We start from the raw sequence: 16,953 nt of genomic DNA, 5'->3' as shown, positions 1-16,953 counted from the left end.
TAGTATAGTTTCATGATTCATGATCATACACATCATATGTATGCTTGATATGAGAAGTGACTGATCATAGCATATGCCTTCGGGCAGATTGTTTAGGGGCTCCCGGATAAGCGGTGTTGCCCTACATGAGCACACGATACGCGCAGGATTGTTGTATGACTGGATAGTGTGATTCATACATTCGGATTGTGTGATATGGTTACTGTACGCCCTAGCGACATCAAGGTTGTAGCCTCCATAGACGTATCATGGTTGGCAGGATTAGATACCGAAAATCTTGTTCTACATAGGGTGTTATAGATATCCCTGGGTGAAAGTCCCTAAACCCTTATGGTACCAAGAGGTTGCTCCAACGTCTAGACCGAGTGGGTGCATGAGCGTCGAGTGCCGATTACCAGATGGTTGCTCTTTTCACTATGTCGTGGTCGGTTGGAAGGGGGTGCGGCCTTACCCGCCCTAGAGGAGGAGGCATAGCTAGGCTGAGTCTGACCAGCTCGAGGAATGGGTCCGCTATTGACGAGCCGAGCCCAATATTGGCAGGCGAATAGTGAAGTCTATTCCACTCACCTTATTGCGCGCGATGGGGCGATAATCTAGTTGGAGTGTACTAGACCCCGGTGGTATTCTAGAGTTGAGCTGTATTGATATGTGGACTTAGATGAGGATTCGTATGCTTGAGCTTGCATCTCGCATCGCATGGCCTTGGTATGGCCGACATCATTCATATCTTGCATCGCATAGCCTTGGTACAGTTAATGATATTCATAGATTTATCAGCATGTTCCGCATTACTCTGATACTGCATAACTACTACCTTACGCACACACTTACACCACCCTCTACCTTACGCACACATTTCAAGGTCTATTGACTTCAATGGTCGACCAATTTTGATGCTATAACAAACTTCAATACACTTCGATGAACTTTGATGGATTTCGACAAAATTTTACTTCCATGCACTTAACTCACTTCGCTTGAAGTCCATTAAATTGTTTTAAAGTTGGCCGAAGTGCATTGAAGTCTGCTGAACTCCATCAAATTCCACCAAAGTTCATTAAAATATTGCGCATGAGCATCAGAGTGTGTAGATGTCAGTCAAACTTTGTTAAGCTCCATCTTACTTCATCAATTTATAGTTAAAGTTTGTATAATTAGAGATGGTTGAGAAAAATAGAAGGAAAAAACCTTGTGATGGAGTTGTGTTTAGGCAGACATGAATTGTCTACAACACCTATTTGCACAATGCATAATACACCTGTGTGAGATTCACTTCGTCCATTAGATTTGCTCCCCATTGATAATCCTTGTGATCAATTGTTGTTGTTCTAGAAAACTAATGTGCGTCTTAATCACATGGCCTTATAGACCTAAGGGAGTAGATCTCAATTATTGATCTTGATTACCATAAGTCCTCTAGGACAATATAAATACACACACACACACACACACACACACACACACACACACACACTTAACTAATACCTAGTGCCACCTTAAACTTATCATTAATACGAGTTATGTAAAGAGTGATTCTTCTATAGTCCTTCAAACTTGAGATTTAACACACTGTACATTGACTGGAGAGAGGTGGTCCATGGATTTCAGTATCCTAATGTGCCATGAGCATCATAGATACTTAGGAAACATTTGTGAACATCTACCATGAGATGTTCAACCATCTTGTGTGAAGGGACTGACTTAGGTCAGGATGGATGGTGTCCACTATTAGAAAATGTTAGTTATGACTTTGCCCTTACATTACAGTGGAGTTGAGTATGCCATAGACATTGGATCTTAATATTAGACCTTTGGACACTTACAATGGATGATCGAGTTCAAGTCAATAGTTTAGGAGTCCACTAGCTTAGATTATGATATATGTATTAGGGACTTGATGTTGCATAAAAGATTATTAATCCTTATACCCAATGACATATAATGGTCACAATCTTGATTGAACAACTTGGCGAACTCTACGAGGTTGCCTAGAGGGCACTAAATACGAGTGATTTTGGGTACATCTATGGGATTCATTGATTCTTACTTAGGCTAATATAAAATCTAGTGAATTTTACCTTCGAATTTATTTATATTTAGATCTAATTTTAATTATAGACTCATCAAGTGATTTTACCATTAGGCCTAATACTTAAAAGGTTTTAATTAACTTCATAAAAGTTTTCAACCATTAAGGTTTTATTTTAATAGTTAAAATTATTTTAATTGCATTTGACGTTGGAATGATAGCCTAGATCTAATAGTCCACTACTTAATCAACACGGGATCAAGATTTATGGTGAATAGCCTAAGTAGTGGAAGGATGATATCATGATTATGTGCATACCTATATATACTCCTAGAACTGCAACCCTCCTTATATATTAAATCTTATGTCATTGGAGAGTAGAGGCCGGAGAAAACCCTTGACATACCCCCTTGCTCCTAATTATCACTTGGAGAAAGAAAGAGATATGCCTCTTATCCATCTAACATTCTTCCTTCTTTTTTCTACCACACATGTGGATGTGTGCGGTCCACCTCGTGGATGTGTGGGGTCCACCTTGTGGACGACGTGTCTCCCTCAATGTAACACCCTGGTTAAATGATACTCATGTACTGAATATTCTGGGGTCAATTACATTTTTTTTATATATCAATTATACAAATACATATCCACATTACCTCGAAACCGGGTACGCAGAACCCAAACTCTAGAACCCTAATTCCAATAAAACTTCATTAAAACCCTGAAATAAACAAATTGAATCGTTCATCATCAATATTATGTCTTAGATTGCTAGATCCACTATCCATCAGATCTACAGCTAGTATTGAACAATCCAACATGTATTTATCATAATTAGATCGTCTGATCGATGAGTACGTTAATTGTTGGTGTTCATATAAATAAGACTAGGAACTCTTAGAACTATTAAGATCAATCTGTGAAGCTATCTGACCGTCGGATCGAAAGAAATCAATGTTTAAACATGCAAAACCTAGCGGTGTGGCCCACCTGAGCTTTGGATCTACCTGATAGATGGACGGAGGTTCTAATAGGCTTAGTAGAGCCAAATGATCAGTCAGGATTCAGAAAAATCAGCATGGTGGACCGCACGCTGTCGCTGTGTGTACACAACATGCATGCTCCCATGGTTCTAGAAACATGACATTATCAAAATCACAAATCCATTAGTTTAATGTAAAATATGACAAAATTTAAACTCATTTTATTCCATTAATGTTTCAAAAAATCCAATGCGCACACATATCTATAGTTTGTCCACTCCCTTGTTTATGGAACCCATGCATTTTATACAAGTGGTCATGGATATATAATTGTCATACTATACATGAGACACAGATTGCTTGTAATTACAGGGGACAAGGAATTCCTTAGCTCTGTTTGTAACCCAGTAAAAATACCTCATTTGCACTTGTCAGATATTAGCCCTGCCCCAAAAAGAATAAAAAGGTCATTTCACAAAGGGACTGTTTTTTTTGTACGGACCTATGTTTAGGGGCTATAGGAACCCCCTGTAGCCTCCCACGTTGCAGGCAATCCACATCCCATAGATTGAGCGTCTCTGGTAGAGAGGTGAAACTACCTTTTTATGGTTCCTTACCAATTTGGTAATACGACCATTACGTTTCTTCTTATACATGCCACGTATATTCCATTATTTAACATGTGCAACCATCCAAGTTCAAGCATCCAACATGTGTGAATGTGCCATAATCAATCTTCAAGCTAAAATATGTGGCACATATGTTAATATACACATACATGTGCATGTGTAATTAATGTGTGAATATCAAAGTTATTCACATGTGCCACAATCTATCTAATCCATATTTCAGGATGTTTGGTAAACCAGGATAGCACAATCAAATAACAACATGTCCATGACCAGCTAACCTTGAGAGCATCACTCTGGATTGCTAACCACAACACAACTTTGCCTCAATCCAAACAGGCATTTTTTAAATTTTTTTGAAAAAATTTAGACTATAACAATATTATCATATGATACGTTTGGATTATAACTGAAAGATATGGGTCATGTATAATGATCAAAATTATTCATTTAGGAAGATAGACGTGAAAGTAGATGCCAAAGAAATCTTAAAGCTATCACCAGCACGAAAATCACAGAACAATTAAGGAGATGGTGTATCTTCAAAGAGAAAAAGAGTTCAACCGTCAAAGAGTTGGAACATTCCAATTATAGAGTTTTATTATTCAGGTATTATCACTCATCATAAAGCCTATCATGTTAATGGTTTGGCTCACCAAATATTACCCCAAGTCCAATGGCTATACTCTTGACACATGGGAATTTATTCTAGTAAACCTCCACTTCTAATAGCACCGGCTATAAAGTACTTGGAAAGTGCACTCACCCTTAAACCTAGGTATAATTAGTGAACATGTAAGATAAGAACTTTGCTCTGACACCTGGGTACAAGCAGTGCACATGTAAGATAAGAACTACTAGTTAGGCCATCCTTATTTTGTAGATTTGATGAGTCCAAACTCAGGAAAAAGGTGTAATCTGGTGGACAACACATTTAGATAGATTATGAACCACTCATTAATTTTCATAGAAACCGTGAATTTTTGGGTGTATCCCTTAAAGAGCTTCCCACCCCTAGCTCTCTCTCTATCTCTCAAGGGTTTTTCTCTCTGTCTCCATCTATCTTGTAGTGTGGCTGGTGATGAGGCTACTAACATAAAATGGCTTTGCTTCTGTTAGTGGGCTGGCATGGGTTGCCAATGACCGCTCTCGCGAAAGGTCCTTTAGTCCATTCAAGGACTTTAGATTGATGACATTCAACAATGAACAATTAATGAGCATATCTAGGAGCACCTGCTAGACTCGATGATTCGATCTTCGAAACTCAATTTGACTTCATTTTTTTAGATTTGAGATCTTTGTTTAACATTCGAATTTGCAATTGCCTTCCAATTGCTTAACTTCATGGGCTTTGATCACTCATCTCTACTATACACCTTCGATGATGTATCTATTGGGGAACTGCGGAAGCACACGAAGATTAATCAAGCAAAGTACATGCAATCGCATGACCAAGTTGACACAGGGGAGGACGTGAGGTCGAGCACCGTCTTCCTCAAGAGGATAACTATTCCGAATCCACGGAACTTCTCTGGACTCCTCACAGAGACTTCTCGCATCTACGAGGAAAGAAAGTAGAAAATAGAAATAAATTCTAATAAATTCAAAATTGATTAATGAATGAATAAAAACGAGTTCACAACCCTTTAAATAGGGGTAACAGGCAATGGGAAAGAAATCAGAATCAAACTACAACTAAAACTCCTAGAATTCGCGACTTACTATAAATAGTAAACTTACTATTTATAGACGGTCGTGATGTCTATTAGTGCGAAAGGTTTTCGGCCAAAAACAGTAAGTGTCCTATTGGGCTTCACCAAACCGTTCTCCTAATTATTCTAAGCTCTTTTCACGTTGGGCGCAACTCCTAAAGCCCGACGGATGAAGAGTTATAATCAAACTAAAACTTACTATTTATAGTAAAAACGAAATTAAAACAGGGAAACGACTGTCGATCCATGGGTTTTTCGCAATTCCAGGTTGCGTAACCCAGCATAGCGGGGTTGGTTGACTAAATTAGCTCGTTCTACCACAAAATCATATATATTACGTCAGATAACTCATTCCGGATTGGGAGATACGCCCGATCTAAGGTCCGATGGTCCGGATCACTTCTGTCATCGACCGGGCCTTTTCTAATCCATCTTGGCTATGAAACTGTCTGCGACCCGCTCTACATCAGTCCCCTCCACTTCAAAAGAACTCATCCTTGAGTTCTCATCCTGCGCTGGTTGATGATACTCGGTCAGGTCCCCAATATTGAAAGTCCGTGAGATCGTCATGTCATCTGGAAGATCAACAACATAAGCGTTGTCATTGATCTTTCGGATGATTGGTACTAGTCCAATCCTTTTATTCTTCAACTTGTTGTAGTTCCGGTCGAAAATCGTTCTTTGTGGAAATGAATCATTACTTGGTCGCCCACCTCAAACACTTTTTGTCGCCGATGCTTGTAAGCTTGCTCCTTGTACTTTTCGTTCGAGGTATGTAGCTTAGTTTGTACCTCCGCATGAATGCCCATGATCTTGTCAGCCATATGTTTTGCTGCAATGTTCATGCCTGGGAGTTTAGGCAGAGGGACCAAGTCTAGTGTGTGGCGAGGTACTCGTCTATAAATAACTTAAAACGAGGATTTCCTTGTCAAGTGGTTCACCATGTTTTTGAATGCAAACTCCGCTTGAGACAAAGCCAAATCCCACTGCTTCGGTTTTTCTCTTGAAATACATCGAATGAGGTTTCCCAATATGCGATTCACAACCTCAGTTTGACTGTCAGTCTATGGGTGGTAGGTGCTGCTGAACTGAAGTCGTGTATAGAATCGAGTCCATAAAGTCTGTCAAAAGTGGCTTATGAACTTCGTGTCATGGTCAGAAGTAATAGTTTTGGAAAGTATAGCCGCACAATTTATCTGAAGAATAGATTCACCACGTGTGTTGCATCGAAAGTCTTCTTGCATGGAATAAAGTGCGTTAACTTGGAGAAACAATCTACTACCACGAACACTAAATCTATGCCGCGTTGTGTTCGTAGGAGACCAAGCCCGAAGTCCATAGATAAATCCTCCCAAGGGCCGTCAGGCACAGGTAACGGGGTATAGAGGCTCGTATTATGAGATTGCCCCTTGGAGGTCTGATAAATATAACAACGTTAGACTGCCTTTCTCACTTTACGTACCAATTGCGGCTAATAATACCGTTCTTCCACAAGATCTCGCGTCTTGTCTCGCCCAAGGTGTCTATTGAAGTCACCTCCATGTAGCTCTTAGATTATCTATTCCCTTAGCGAACTATTTGGGATGCACAGTCAATTTTCCTTGAAAAGGAACCCGTCTTGCATATATAAGTCACCGGGGTGACCTTCTTGGCATCTAACCCATCCGTCCTTAAAGTCGTCGTCATCGGCATATGTCTTTGAGGCGCTCGAACCCGACAACCTCATTGTTCATAGTGACTAACAAAGTTGCACGGTGACTTAGTGCACCAGCTACTTTGTTCTGTTGCCCTAACTTGTGTTTTAATACGAATGTGAATTCCTACAAAAATGAGATCTATCTAGCATGCACACGGTTAATGTTAGCTTGACTATGAATGAATTTAAGAGCTTGATGGTCCGTGTAAAGTATGAATTCCCTTTGAATCAAATAGTGTCGTCAGTGTTGCAGTGCCTGTACTACCACGTATAACTCGATCTCATATATAGACCACATCTTGTGTGCATTGCTAAGTTTCCCACTGTATAAGGCTATCAGCCTACCTTCTTAAGACAAAACTCTCCCAATTCCGACATATGAGGCATTACATTCGATTTCAAATAGTTTGTTGAAGTTGGGAAGTACAAGAACCAGGGTCATGGATAATCTGCGCTTGATTTTGGCAAAGCTCTTGTCGGCTTCGTCAGTCTACGAAACTGTCATTTCTTCATGCAATCTGTGATTGGTGACACAATAATACTGAAAATTTTCACCAACCGATGATAAAATGTCCCCAATCCATGAAAACTTCGCACTTTGTGAATATTTGTGGGAACCGACCATTCTCTGATTGCCTTCACCTTTTCCTCATCTACCCGAATGCCCGTGGATGTTACGACAAAACCCAGAAACAATAGGCTATCAGTCATGAAGCTGAACTTTTTTAAATTGAGATACAATTTATTTTTTATGAGCACTTTAAGGACCTTCTTGAAGTATTCCATATGGGTGGTTTCGTCTTGATTGTATATCAAAATATCATCGAAATAAATCACAATGAACCGCCTAATGAAAGATTTCAGAACTTAGTTCATCAATCTTATAAATGTGCTAGGCGCATTCGAAAGACCGAAGGGCATGGTCATCCATTCGTATAATCCTTCCTTGGTCTTAAAGGCCGTTTTCCACTCATTACCTGGCCGTATTCGAATCTAATGGTAGCCGCTCCTTAGGTCCAATTTAGAGAATATTTTGCACCCTCTAGCATATCCGGCATATCGTCCAACCGTAGTATAGAAAACCTGTATTTTATAGTGATTTTCTTGATAACTCGGCTGTCGATACACATGCGCTAACTCCCATCTTTCTTTGTAGTTAATAGAGCTGACACGACACATGGACTCATGCTTTCTCGAATAAGACCCATACGGATCAACTACTCTACTTGTCCCTGCAGAATCTTGCACTCATTCGAATTCATTCGATAATGAGGATGATTAGGTAAACTGGACCCAGGGACAAAGTCGATATGGTGTTGGATATCCCACATGGGGGGTAACCCATCGGGAAGGTCATCAGGCTAGATTTCTTTGAATTCATGTAGCAGGGGCCTTAGTCTTTCAGAGATGATGATAGGCTCGAGTTCTTCCTCTTTTACAATTAATCCATAAGTCTATCCCGTTTCTTTGAATTCTTCCATGAAGTCCCGCATGGTTAAGAGAAAACGGCCCTCCACTTTAGAAGTTTTAGGTGGTCCCTCTGGATCCATAGGGGCCAATATGGTCTTCCGACTGTCCTTGATGAAGATATATATGTTATCTCACCCGTTATGAGTGGCGTCACAGTCAGATTGTCAGGGCCGATCTAGTAGTATGTGACATGCTTCCATGTCAACCACATCGTATACTACTTCATCCTTATAATGTTTGCCAATTGAAAATGATATGGTGCACCGTTCAGTTACCTTTGTTTCACTGACCTTCTTGATCTAACCGATTGTATATGGAGAGGGATAACGCTCCGTTTTCAATTACAATTTTTCCACCATGACCTTGGAGACGATGTTCTCGCTGCTCCCACTATCAATGATCACGTCACAAATCTTTCGATTCACAGTACACCTAGTGTGAAAGATGTTATGCCGCTGTGGATGCACTTCTTTTCTTGGCGCATATAATAGTCGCCTCATGACGAGTGACTCACCGTAATCTTGCTGAACCCAACCTGAATCATCTGCCTTGTCCTCGGTGGTATGTTCTTGTTCTTCAATATCTGGATCTTCATAAGCGTTTTCAACACTACTATCATTGATGGCGAGGTTTGCCACTTTTTACTGGGGACAAGTATTTGATAGGTAACCCGGTTGGCCATAACGATAGCAGTTGCCGGGCCTTGGCCAAACATAGGAGTTCGGGATTCTACTTGGACCAACAGCAGTCAATACGCCCTTTTGGGGTCTAGCTTGCCCGCTTCCCTGATCTCAATTTTCAGACGTAGGAGGTTGAGTCCGTGCTTATACGGGTTCCTTCCCCTTGGGTTGTGCAGTTCCCTGGGGCGGACCTGCCACAGGGATTATTGCAGTAGGATAGGTCCGTGTGTTAAGAAGTTAAAGTTGCGCTTCTACCCGAGTAGCCAACTTGATCGCATCATTCATTGTTCAGACGGACTGCATCTGGACCCGATCCTTGATAGCCATAGGCAATCCACCGTTAAATCTGACGACTTGCTGCGATTCAGTCTCGACCAAATCATTACGCACCGCCAAGCCGTAAAATTCTTCTATGTATTCTCTCACCGACCGACTACCTTGTCGACAATTTTGGTATTATTGGAATAATACCTGATCGTAATCGCTATGGAGGAATCGGGCACGTAGTAGCTGCTTCATCCGCTGCCAGGTGCGGATTGGTGCTTTCATCTGCCTTGTTCACACGAGTTGCAGTTGTTCCCACCAAGTTAAAACTCCTCATTTCAATTTGTAGGCCACAAGCTTGACCTTCTTTGCTTCAGGGATGTCCATATAATCGAAAAATTGCTCAACTTCAAAAAGCCAATCGAAGAAATTCTCAATGTGTAGTTGGCCATTGAAGTTAGGAATATCAACCCGCATATTGAATTCTCGATCTGTTCGATGTACTCAATCGCCGCCTTATCTGAGGGGTTGGAAGATTATGTCATCGATTTCCTCCTCACTTGAGCCCCCTTCCTCAGGAATGACCCTTGGATGCACTGCCAGTACTATCCTGCGATTAGGGTAATTACAAGTTTCAGCAATTGGTGGTGGAGGATTACCACCAGAAACACGGAATCGCCTTAGGTTTTCCGCCAAGAGATCTGCTATGCGGTCGATGGAAGCCTGCAGCTCTTATATGGCTTGTCGATTCTCTCGTTGCGCTACTTTGAAAGCAGCCGCTGTTAAAAGTAAATTCCCTGGAGCACCGCCCATGGGATTGTTGCTCGACCTGTTGTTAGAAGTCATCGTTCCGAGAAGAAACCTTGCTTTGATACCAAACTAACGCAGGGGAAGACGTGAGGTCGAGCACCGTCTTCCTCATGAGGATAACTATTCCGAATCCACGGAACTTCTCTGGACTCCTCACAGAGACTTCTCGAATCCACGAGGAAAGAAAGTAGAAAATAGAAATAAATTCTAATAAATTTGAAATTGATTAATGAATGAATAAAAATAAGTTCACAACCCTTTAAATAGGGGTACCAAGCAATGGGAATGAAATCAGAATCAAACTACAACTAAAACTCCTAGAATTCACGATTTACTATAAATAGTAAACTTACTATTTATAGACAGTCATTATGTCTACTAGTGCGAAAGGTTTTCGGCCAAAAATAGTAAGTGTCCTATTTGGCTTCACCAAACCGTTCTCCTAATTATTCTAAGCTCTTTTTACGTTGGGCGCAACTCCTAAAGCCCGACGGATGACGAGTTATAATTAAACTAAAACTTACTATTTATAGTAAAAACGAAATTAAAATAGGGAAACAACCGTCAATCCAGGGATTTTTCGCAATTTCGGGTTGCATAACCCGGCATAGCGGGGTTGGTTGGCTAAAGTAGCTCGTTCTACCCAAAATCATATATTTTACGTTAGATAACTCATTCCGGATTGCGAGATACGCCCGATCTAAGGTCTGACGGTCCGGATCACTTCTATCGTAACCGGGCCTTTTCTGATCCATCTTGGCCATGAAACTGTCTGCGACCCACTCTACATTACTAGTCCAAACAAAAACAATCCAAATTTTACATGAAAAAACCCTTTGTAGAAATAACCATGGTACAAAGCGACGAGTAATGTAATATGAAAGGAAAAATTACAAGAGATGGAGTCTTACCAATTCAAACAAGCCTTAAATCTCCTTCCTCAAACTCTAGTTATGCCCTTGAATCCTTAGGAATGAATTAGAAAGTCCTAATACACATTCTCCTCTCTCAAATCCGAATTATACTTTTTATATACAGTGTTACAATCGGAATGGAAAATAACTTATGTACTTATGCAATTATGCACATATCTTCAATAAGATCGTTGATGGCATTAACACCCTATCGAGGATAAGTCGATGACATCGAACTCCTTCGATACCATCAAGTAGTAACACCAAAATGTTCCAATAATCAACAAGGATTTTTCAAATTTTCTCGATGGGATCGAGCATCTGTCGATGGAATCGACAGATCCCTGTTACTGATAAATTTAAGACATCAACAACAACGTCTTCCTTGTGCCAGGCCTTTTGACAAAACGCACTTTTCATTTGTGCTGGGTGTATACAATGGATTATTATTATTTAAAGCAATTTAGACTAAACTTGTTCTTATGCCATGCATACGAAGTGGATTTATTTTTTCTTTGCAGTAGGAACATCTACAACCATCAAAAGAGCAATGGTTGAACTTGCAACCACCGGGAGTATATATCCATCCAAAGAGTAGTAATTAAAATCCCAACTACCAGGAGTGCTTCTAAACCATTTACCGGTTGTTGGAAGTGTCAATGGTTCACATCCAAGAAGTCATAAAAAATGTTGAATTTTTTTCTTTTTATTTTCAATAAAAGTATTAATCATACCGTTTAAATTTAAGTTACACTGTTTAAAATATATTGTGTTTGAGGGAAGATGTTAGAGTAGATTAAGTTAATCTGATTAAATTAGAATACTTCCTTATGTGTGTAGTTGAGATGTACATATCTTTACAAATCTCTCATCTTCTATATATTTTCTGTTTTTTTTTTTTTTTTAGTGAAATATGTTAGTCACAGTTTAATAATGTAGTCTTTCATGGTTTAGTGCTGATTCCGATGATGCCATAAGATGAATGGGTGGATGGCATGCAAAACACCGCCATATATAGCCTCCTTAGTTTCACCAGCTAAAAAAAAAGAAGAAAGAGAATGATTTAACATTCAAGCAACTTAAAATTATACAAAAGATGCTTGATTCTCATGTATAACTCGCCAAGCTTTTAGAATATGTGATCTTTGGCTAATCTTTCTATCCTAGTGAGACAATTAAGATGAATGAATTGGATGTCATGTAAACACAGCCATAAGCCCTACACAAAATTAATGGTGGACATCTTATCTCATGTTTTCCTGTGGTCTGGCCTGTTTGAGTTTATAGTCATAACAATGTTTGGATTTCAAGGTGAAAATGAGGCAGCATACCTGATTGATTAGGTGGATCTCATGAAAGCCCATCCACGTGATGCTTTTTAGGCCCCACCACCATGTCTGCGTCCTGTCCGGGAGAGCAGATTAGGTGTTACCAGACTAACTCCTTGTGGGGCCCACCTTAATGATGTATTGTGTATCCATGCCGTTCATTTGTTTTTTCAACTAATTTTAAAATGTGGTCCTAAAAATTAAGCAGATCCAAATCTCAGGTGAACTAAACGGTAGGAAACTTTGTAGTCTAATGTAACGCTTCTTTTCCATCCAATCTGTTTACAAGATCAACCAATATAAAGATAAGCTTGATTAAAAATCTCTGCGGGCCACAAAAATCTTTTAATGCTCACTTACTACCGTTTCAAATGGTGTGGTCCACCTAAGATTTGGATCTACTTAATTTTTGGGATCGCAGTCTAAAATGAGCTGGAAAAGCAGATGGACGGCATGGATATACACAAAATTAATCAAGTTGAGCCCCACACGGTAAGGGTAACACCCAGTAAGGTGGGCACGTTCCACGGGCATAGTATAAAATGTCATTGATCAGAGGATCCAATTTCAATCTATTATTAATTTGGCCTTTTCTTTTTATTTATAATCGTCCATTTTCAAACCCACGGATGGGATGATTACAGTTGCCTATCAAAGTTGGTTCTTTCGGAACGTAAGCTATCCCTACGAGGCCCTAACAAATCTACGGTTCAAATTGTTGATTGGTGATAACTTTTGTGTAAATTGTCTTGACCGTTCATATAAAGACCAGCGATCAAATGGTTCAGATCTGTCAGACCGGTGTGATGTTTGCACGATAGTCAATGAAACGTGCGCTAAACGGAAGCGGCTTGCGTAGCGTGGTGTGCCCGACGTGGTGGTGTGTTGACGTGGCAAATTTATGTGGACCCACCATTGTGTTATATTCACCCCGTCCATCCATTCTGTTAGATCTTTTTTGGAAAAAAAAAAAGTAAAAAACTAAAAAACGTGACAGATTCAAACATCAAATGGACCACACCACAGAAAGCCATGGGGATTGAACCATTGAAAACTTACTGGGGGCACGGGAGTTTTAGATGAAGCTGATGTTTGTGTTTTGCCTTTATCCACGCCCGTGGCAAGCAATATTAGAGCGTAGGAGTATTCCGCTGGAGAAATAATCAAGAAAAATGTTCAAGCATTCACGAGAACCTTCCGTCCACAGTTGGGGCCCATCACTTGAGCGGCCAGGATCACCAACCCAACACCGGCGTCAGGACTAAATTCCCATCTGTCAGCGCATCAGGACGCTAAGCTCTCTGTCCTCCGATCATCTCTTGGTAACCGTAACAAACTTAAGTGCGGGAGTAAAAGCCGCCCCACCGAACGCATGGCATGCCATGCATGGGATGGGGTCATGCACCATGAATGCCCCATCCCACTATGTCACATGCCAGCTCATCATCCTCACTCCATCTCTCTTTATTTATTCACTCGCCGTTAATGCATTTGACCGCTTACTCACATAAAAGAAAAAATCGAAAAGAACAGAAAAATCAAAACCAGTAGAGAGAGAGAGAGAGACAGAGAGAGCAACGCAGAGAAAGCAGAGAAGAATACAGGAGATAAGATACAAACGAGGTATTTTTCTCTTTCATCTCTTCAACATCTGAAGAGATTTTTGTCATTTATTCATAGATAAATCACAGCCATGTATTTCTAATCCTCTCTCTCCCTCTCTCACTATATATCTCTTCTTGGGTTTTGATTTTTCCTCTTCTTCTTTCTTTTTGTTATTTTTTTTTTTTTTTGAATCTTTTTAGGGGTTTTGTGGAAGGAAGCAAGGGATTTATGTCGGAGGGTTTTGGCCAGTTGATGGTTGTTGGAGGAGCTCTAAAGCAGCTCTGGATTTGTTCTTCTTTTGCTCTGTTCTTCGTCTGCATGCAATCTCTCAAACAGGCTTCTGTTTACAGGCGGAGAAAAGGGTTGCAGATGCATTTGCCATCCAAAAGGTATGTATTTTCTTTTCTTTCCTTTTCATTTCTTTGGGTTTTTTTTTTATATAAAAAATTTATGTGTAAGGTTTTTGATGGGTTTTTGTTTTGTTGGGGTTTTGCAGGTTTTTCTATCACATAGAGGGGTTTTTCTTTCTGTTCTTGTTCCTTAGAGGCGCTCTTACTTGATAGAGCTGTCTTGAGATCTTTCTTGCCATTTCAACCGATTTTGTTTTATTTTTGGTCTTTTTGGATTTTGGGTTTTTAGTTTTTTTATTCTGGAAACGGGTATTCTTCTTCTTTCTTGAAGAGAAAATGCCGGGGCCTCAACGACAGCTATTGAATCAAGATAGGGTCTGTAGAAAAGGGAAGAAGAAGTCGGATTTTGAAGAAGAGATGAAGACTGTGAGGAAAATACGCGTTCTCTGCAATGATCCTGACGCTACGGATTCTTCGAGCGAAGATGAAGAATCGAAAGATGTGAGGAGGAAGAATAGATCGAAGCGTTTCAAGCGCCTCATCCAAGAGATTCACGTCCCGCTGTCGCCAACACCGTCTGTTGTCGACACGGAGATCTCTTCCCAGGATAGCAACAGCAAAAACCAGAGAAAGGGTTTAACAAGAACCCCTCGACCATCGCCGAAATACAGAGGCGTTCGGCAGCGGAAATGGGGGAAATTCGCTGCGGAGATTCGAGACCCAAACCGTCGTGTTCGAGTCTGGTTGGGGACGTACAACACCGCGGAGGAGGCTGCAAAAGCCTATGAAAGGGCTTCAAAGGAATTCGAGTTGGCAACTGCAGCGGCCTCATCTTCCTGCGTCTCCGAATCCTCCGAGACTCTGTTCTCACCTTCGACGCCTTCCTCTGTTTTAGATGTATCAACATCGGCTTCTCTTGTCGATGGGCAGGCGAATTCTTCCAAGGAGGAATGGAATTTGATGAAAATAGAAGAACCCATTTCAGATTTTGCGCTGGAAGAGTCCCTAGGGAAAGATCTCGAGCTTCCACTCGAGATTGACTCACTGTTCTTGGGGGACTTGGGAAGGATTTTCGACGAATTTGCAGGGCTCGACGATCTACCACTTTGCAGACTCGGCGAAGAGAAGAACGGTCTGTCGGCATTGAACTTCGATCTCGATCCGGAAGCGCTTGCTTGGATGAATTTATGAAGAAAATACCCGTAAATTTTGCAGCTTAGAAGATGGTATTTTTTATATTTCTTCTTTTTATGAAGATGGAAGAATTTCAAGAGCTTGTAAAAGTTCTTAAATTTTTTAATTTTCATTTTGGGGTCTGTTTGGCTGTTTCTATTGGAGGGGAGAGATTTCAGTTTTGATAAGAGGGTATGGAGGAGGGAGTGATTCTTTGGGTTTTTCTGTGCTTTTAGAGCCGTCCAAGGGTTTTTACACACACTCTCTCAATAAGATTTGAGATGTTGAAATCTGATTATTCTGTTTGGCAATCTCTCCTCCCTTTGTTTTTTCTAATTGAATACCTTATGTTTGTGTTCTTTTCGTCGATCAATATTATGTAAGAGAGTGAGTCTTGGATTCTACAAGAAAAAATGATTCTGTTTGCGAGTATCAGTGCTGTTTCTTTGTTATCTACTCCGTTGGATACAATGGGTCTTTCTGCAGAAGACTTGTCCTTTTTGGTCTGTCGTTGATATATTTATATTTATTTTAATAAATATTTGATAGATACCCCCTTTCTTTCTGCTTTTGGGAATACCAATTCTACCTAAGCTGCTCAACTGTTTGTACTTTTACCAACTTGAGAGTGGGTGTAGATATCAATTTCGAAATTTATTGGGAATTTTAAAAAAATGGTAGTATGGAGTGAAAAAAACTTCGATGCTCCTGCAGCTTTGTTGGGCCATGCGCTTGCGCTCATAAATTGTACAAGTGGCATGTATGCACTTCATTCAGAGATAAGCCCCTCGTGGTGGGACCTAGTTTAGATAAAAATGATCATAACAGTAAAGCAGTAAACCGTCCGAATTCGACGTTGTAAAGTACGGTCATGATCCCATCGGTGGTGGGTGCCACCTCTCGAAGATCATGCCTGTCAAACAATCGGAACCACAGGGGGGGTTAATTTTCAACCGTCCAATAAATTTCCACTAATTCGAAGTGTGACAATAAAAATAAGTTTTTTTAAAATTTCAATCGTCCAATAAATGTCCACAAAGTGCAAGTGTGAGAGGATTAAAAAAAAAAAAGTTTTGACTCAATACTTTGAAGAGTTATTCAATTATAACTTCTATTGCACGCATGAAAGTTCTATTTAATTTCTAAGAGCCTGCATATCATCAAATCGCAATTACCAGAGTATTGAAGACTCTCGGCGAATTTATGTCGCACGGGTAGCTTGATTTCTAATTTAACCTTTTTGGTCACTGAGAGGGTGTGACTGGGTAGTACACTTCGGTACCGTGTGCTACTGGAAAAGCTCTATGGGC

At 40.3% G+C, this 16,953-nt stretch overlaps 1 protein-coding gene across 1 annotated transcript; it reads left to right on the top strand.

Annotated features, from left to right (window-relative positions):
• The first annotated feature begins 13,991 nt into the window (after positions 1–13,991).
• LOC131234903 (ethylene-responsive transcription factor ERF118-like) lies at positions 13,992–16,075 on the top strand. The gene is made up of 3 exons (XM_058231894.1): positions 13,992–14,138; positions 14,321–14,509; positions 14,617–16,075. The coding sequence occupies exon 3, from the start codon at positions 14,807–14,809 to the stop codon at positions 15,659–15,661; it is 855 nt and encodes a 284-aa protein (XP_058087877.1). The 5' UTR covers positions 13,992–14,138; positions 14,321–14,509; positions 14,617–14,806; the 3' UTR covers positions 15,662–16,075.
• The last annotated feature ends 878 nt before the right edge of the window (positions 16,076–16,953 follow it).

The sequence above is a fragment of the Magnolia sinica genome, chromosome 19, assembly GCF_029962835.1.
Source record: "Magnolia sinica isolate HGM2019 chromosome 19, MsV1, whole genome shotgun sequence".
In the NCBI taxonomy this organism is placed as follows: Eukaryota; Viridiplantae; Streptophyta; class Magnoliopsida; order Magnoliales; family Magnoliaceae; genus Magnolia; species Magnolia sinica.
The sequence above is the reverse complement of the archived record's forward strand: the minus strand, read 5'-3'. Positions and strand labels throughout refer to the sequence as shown.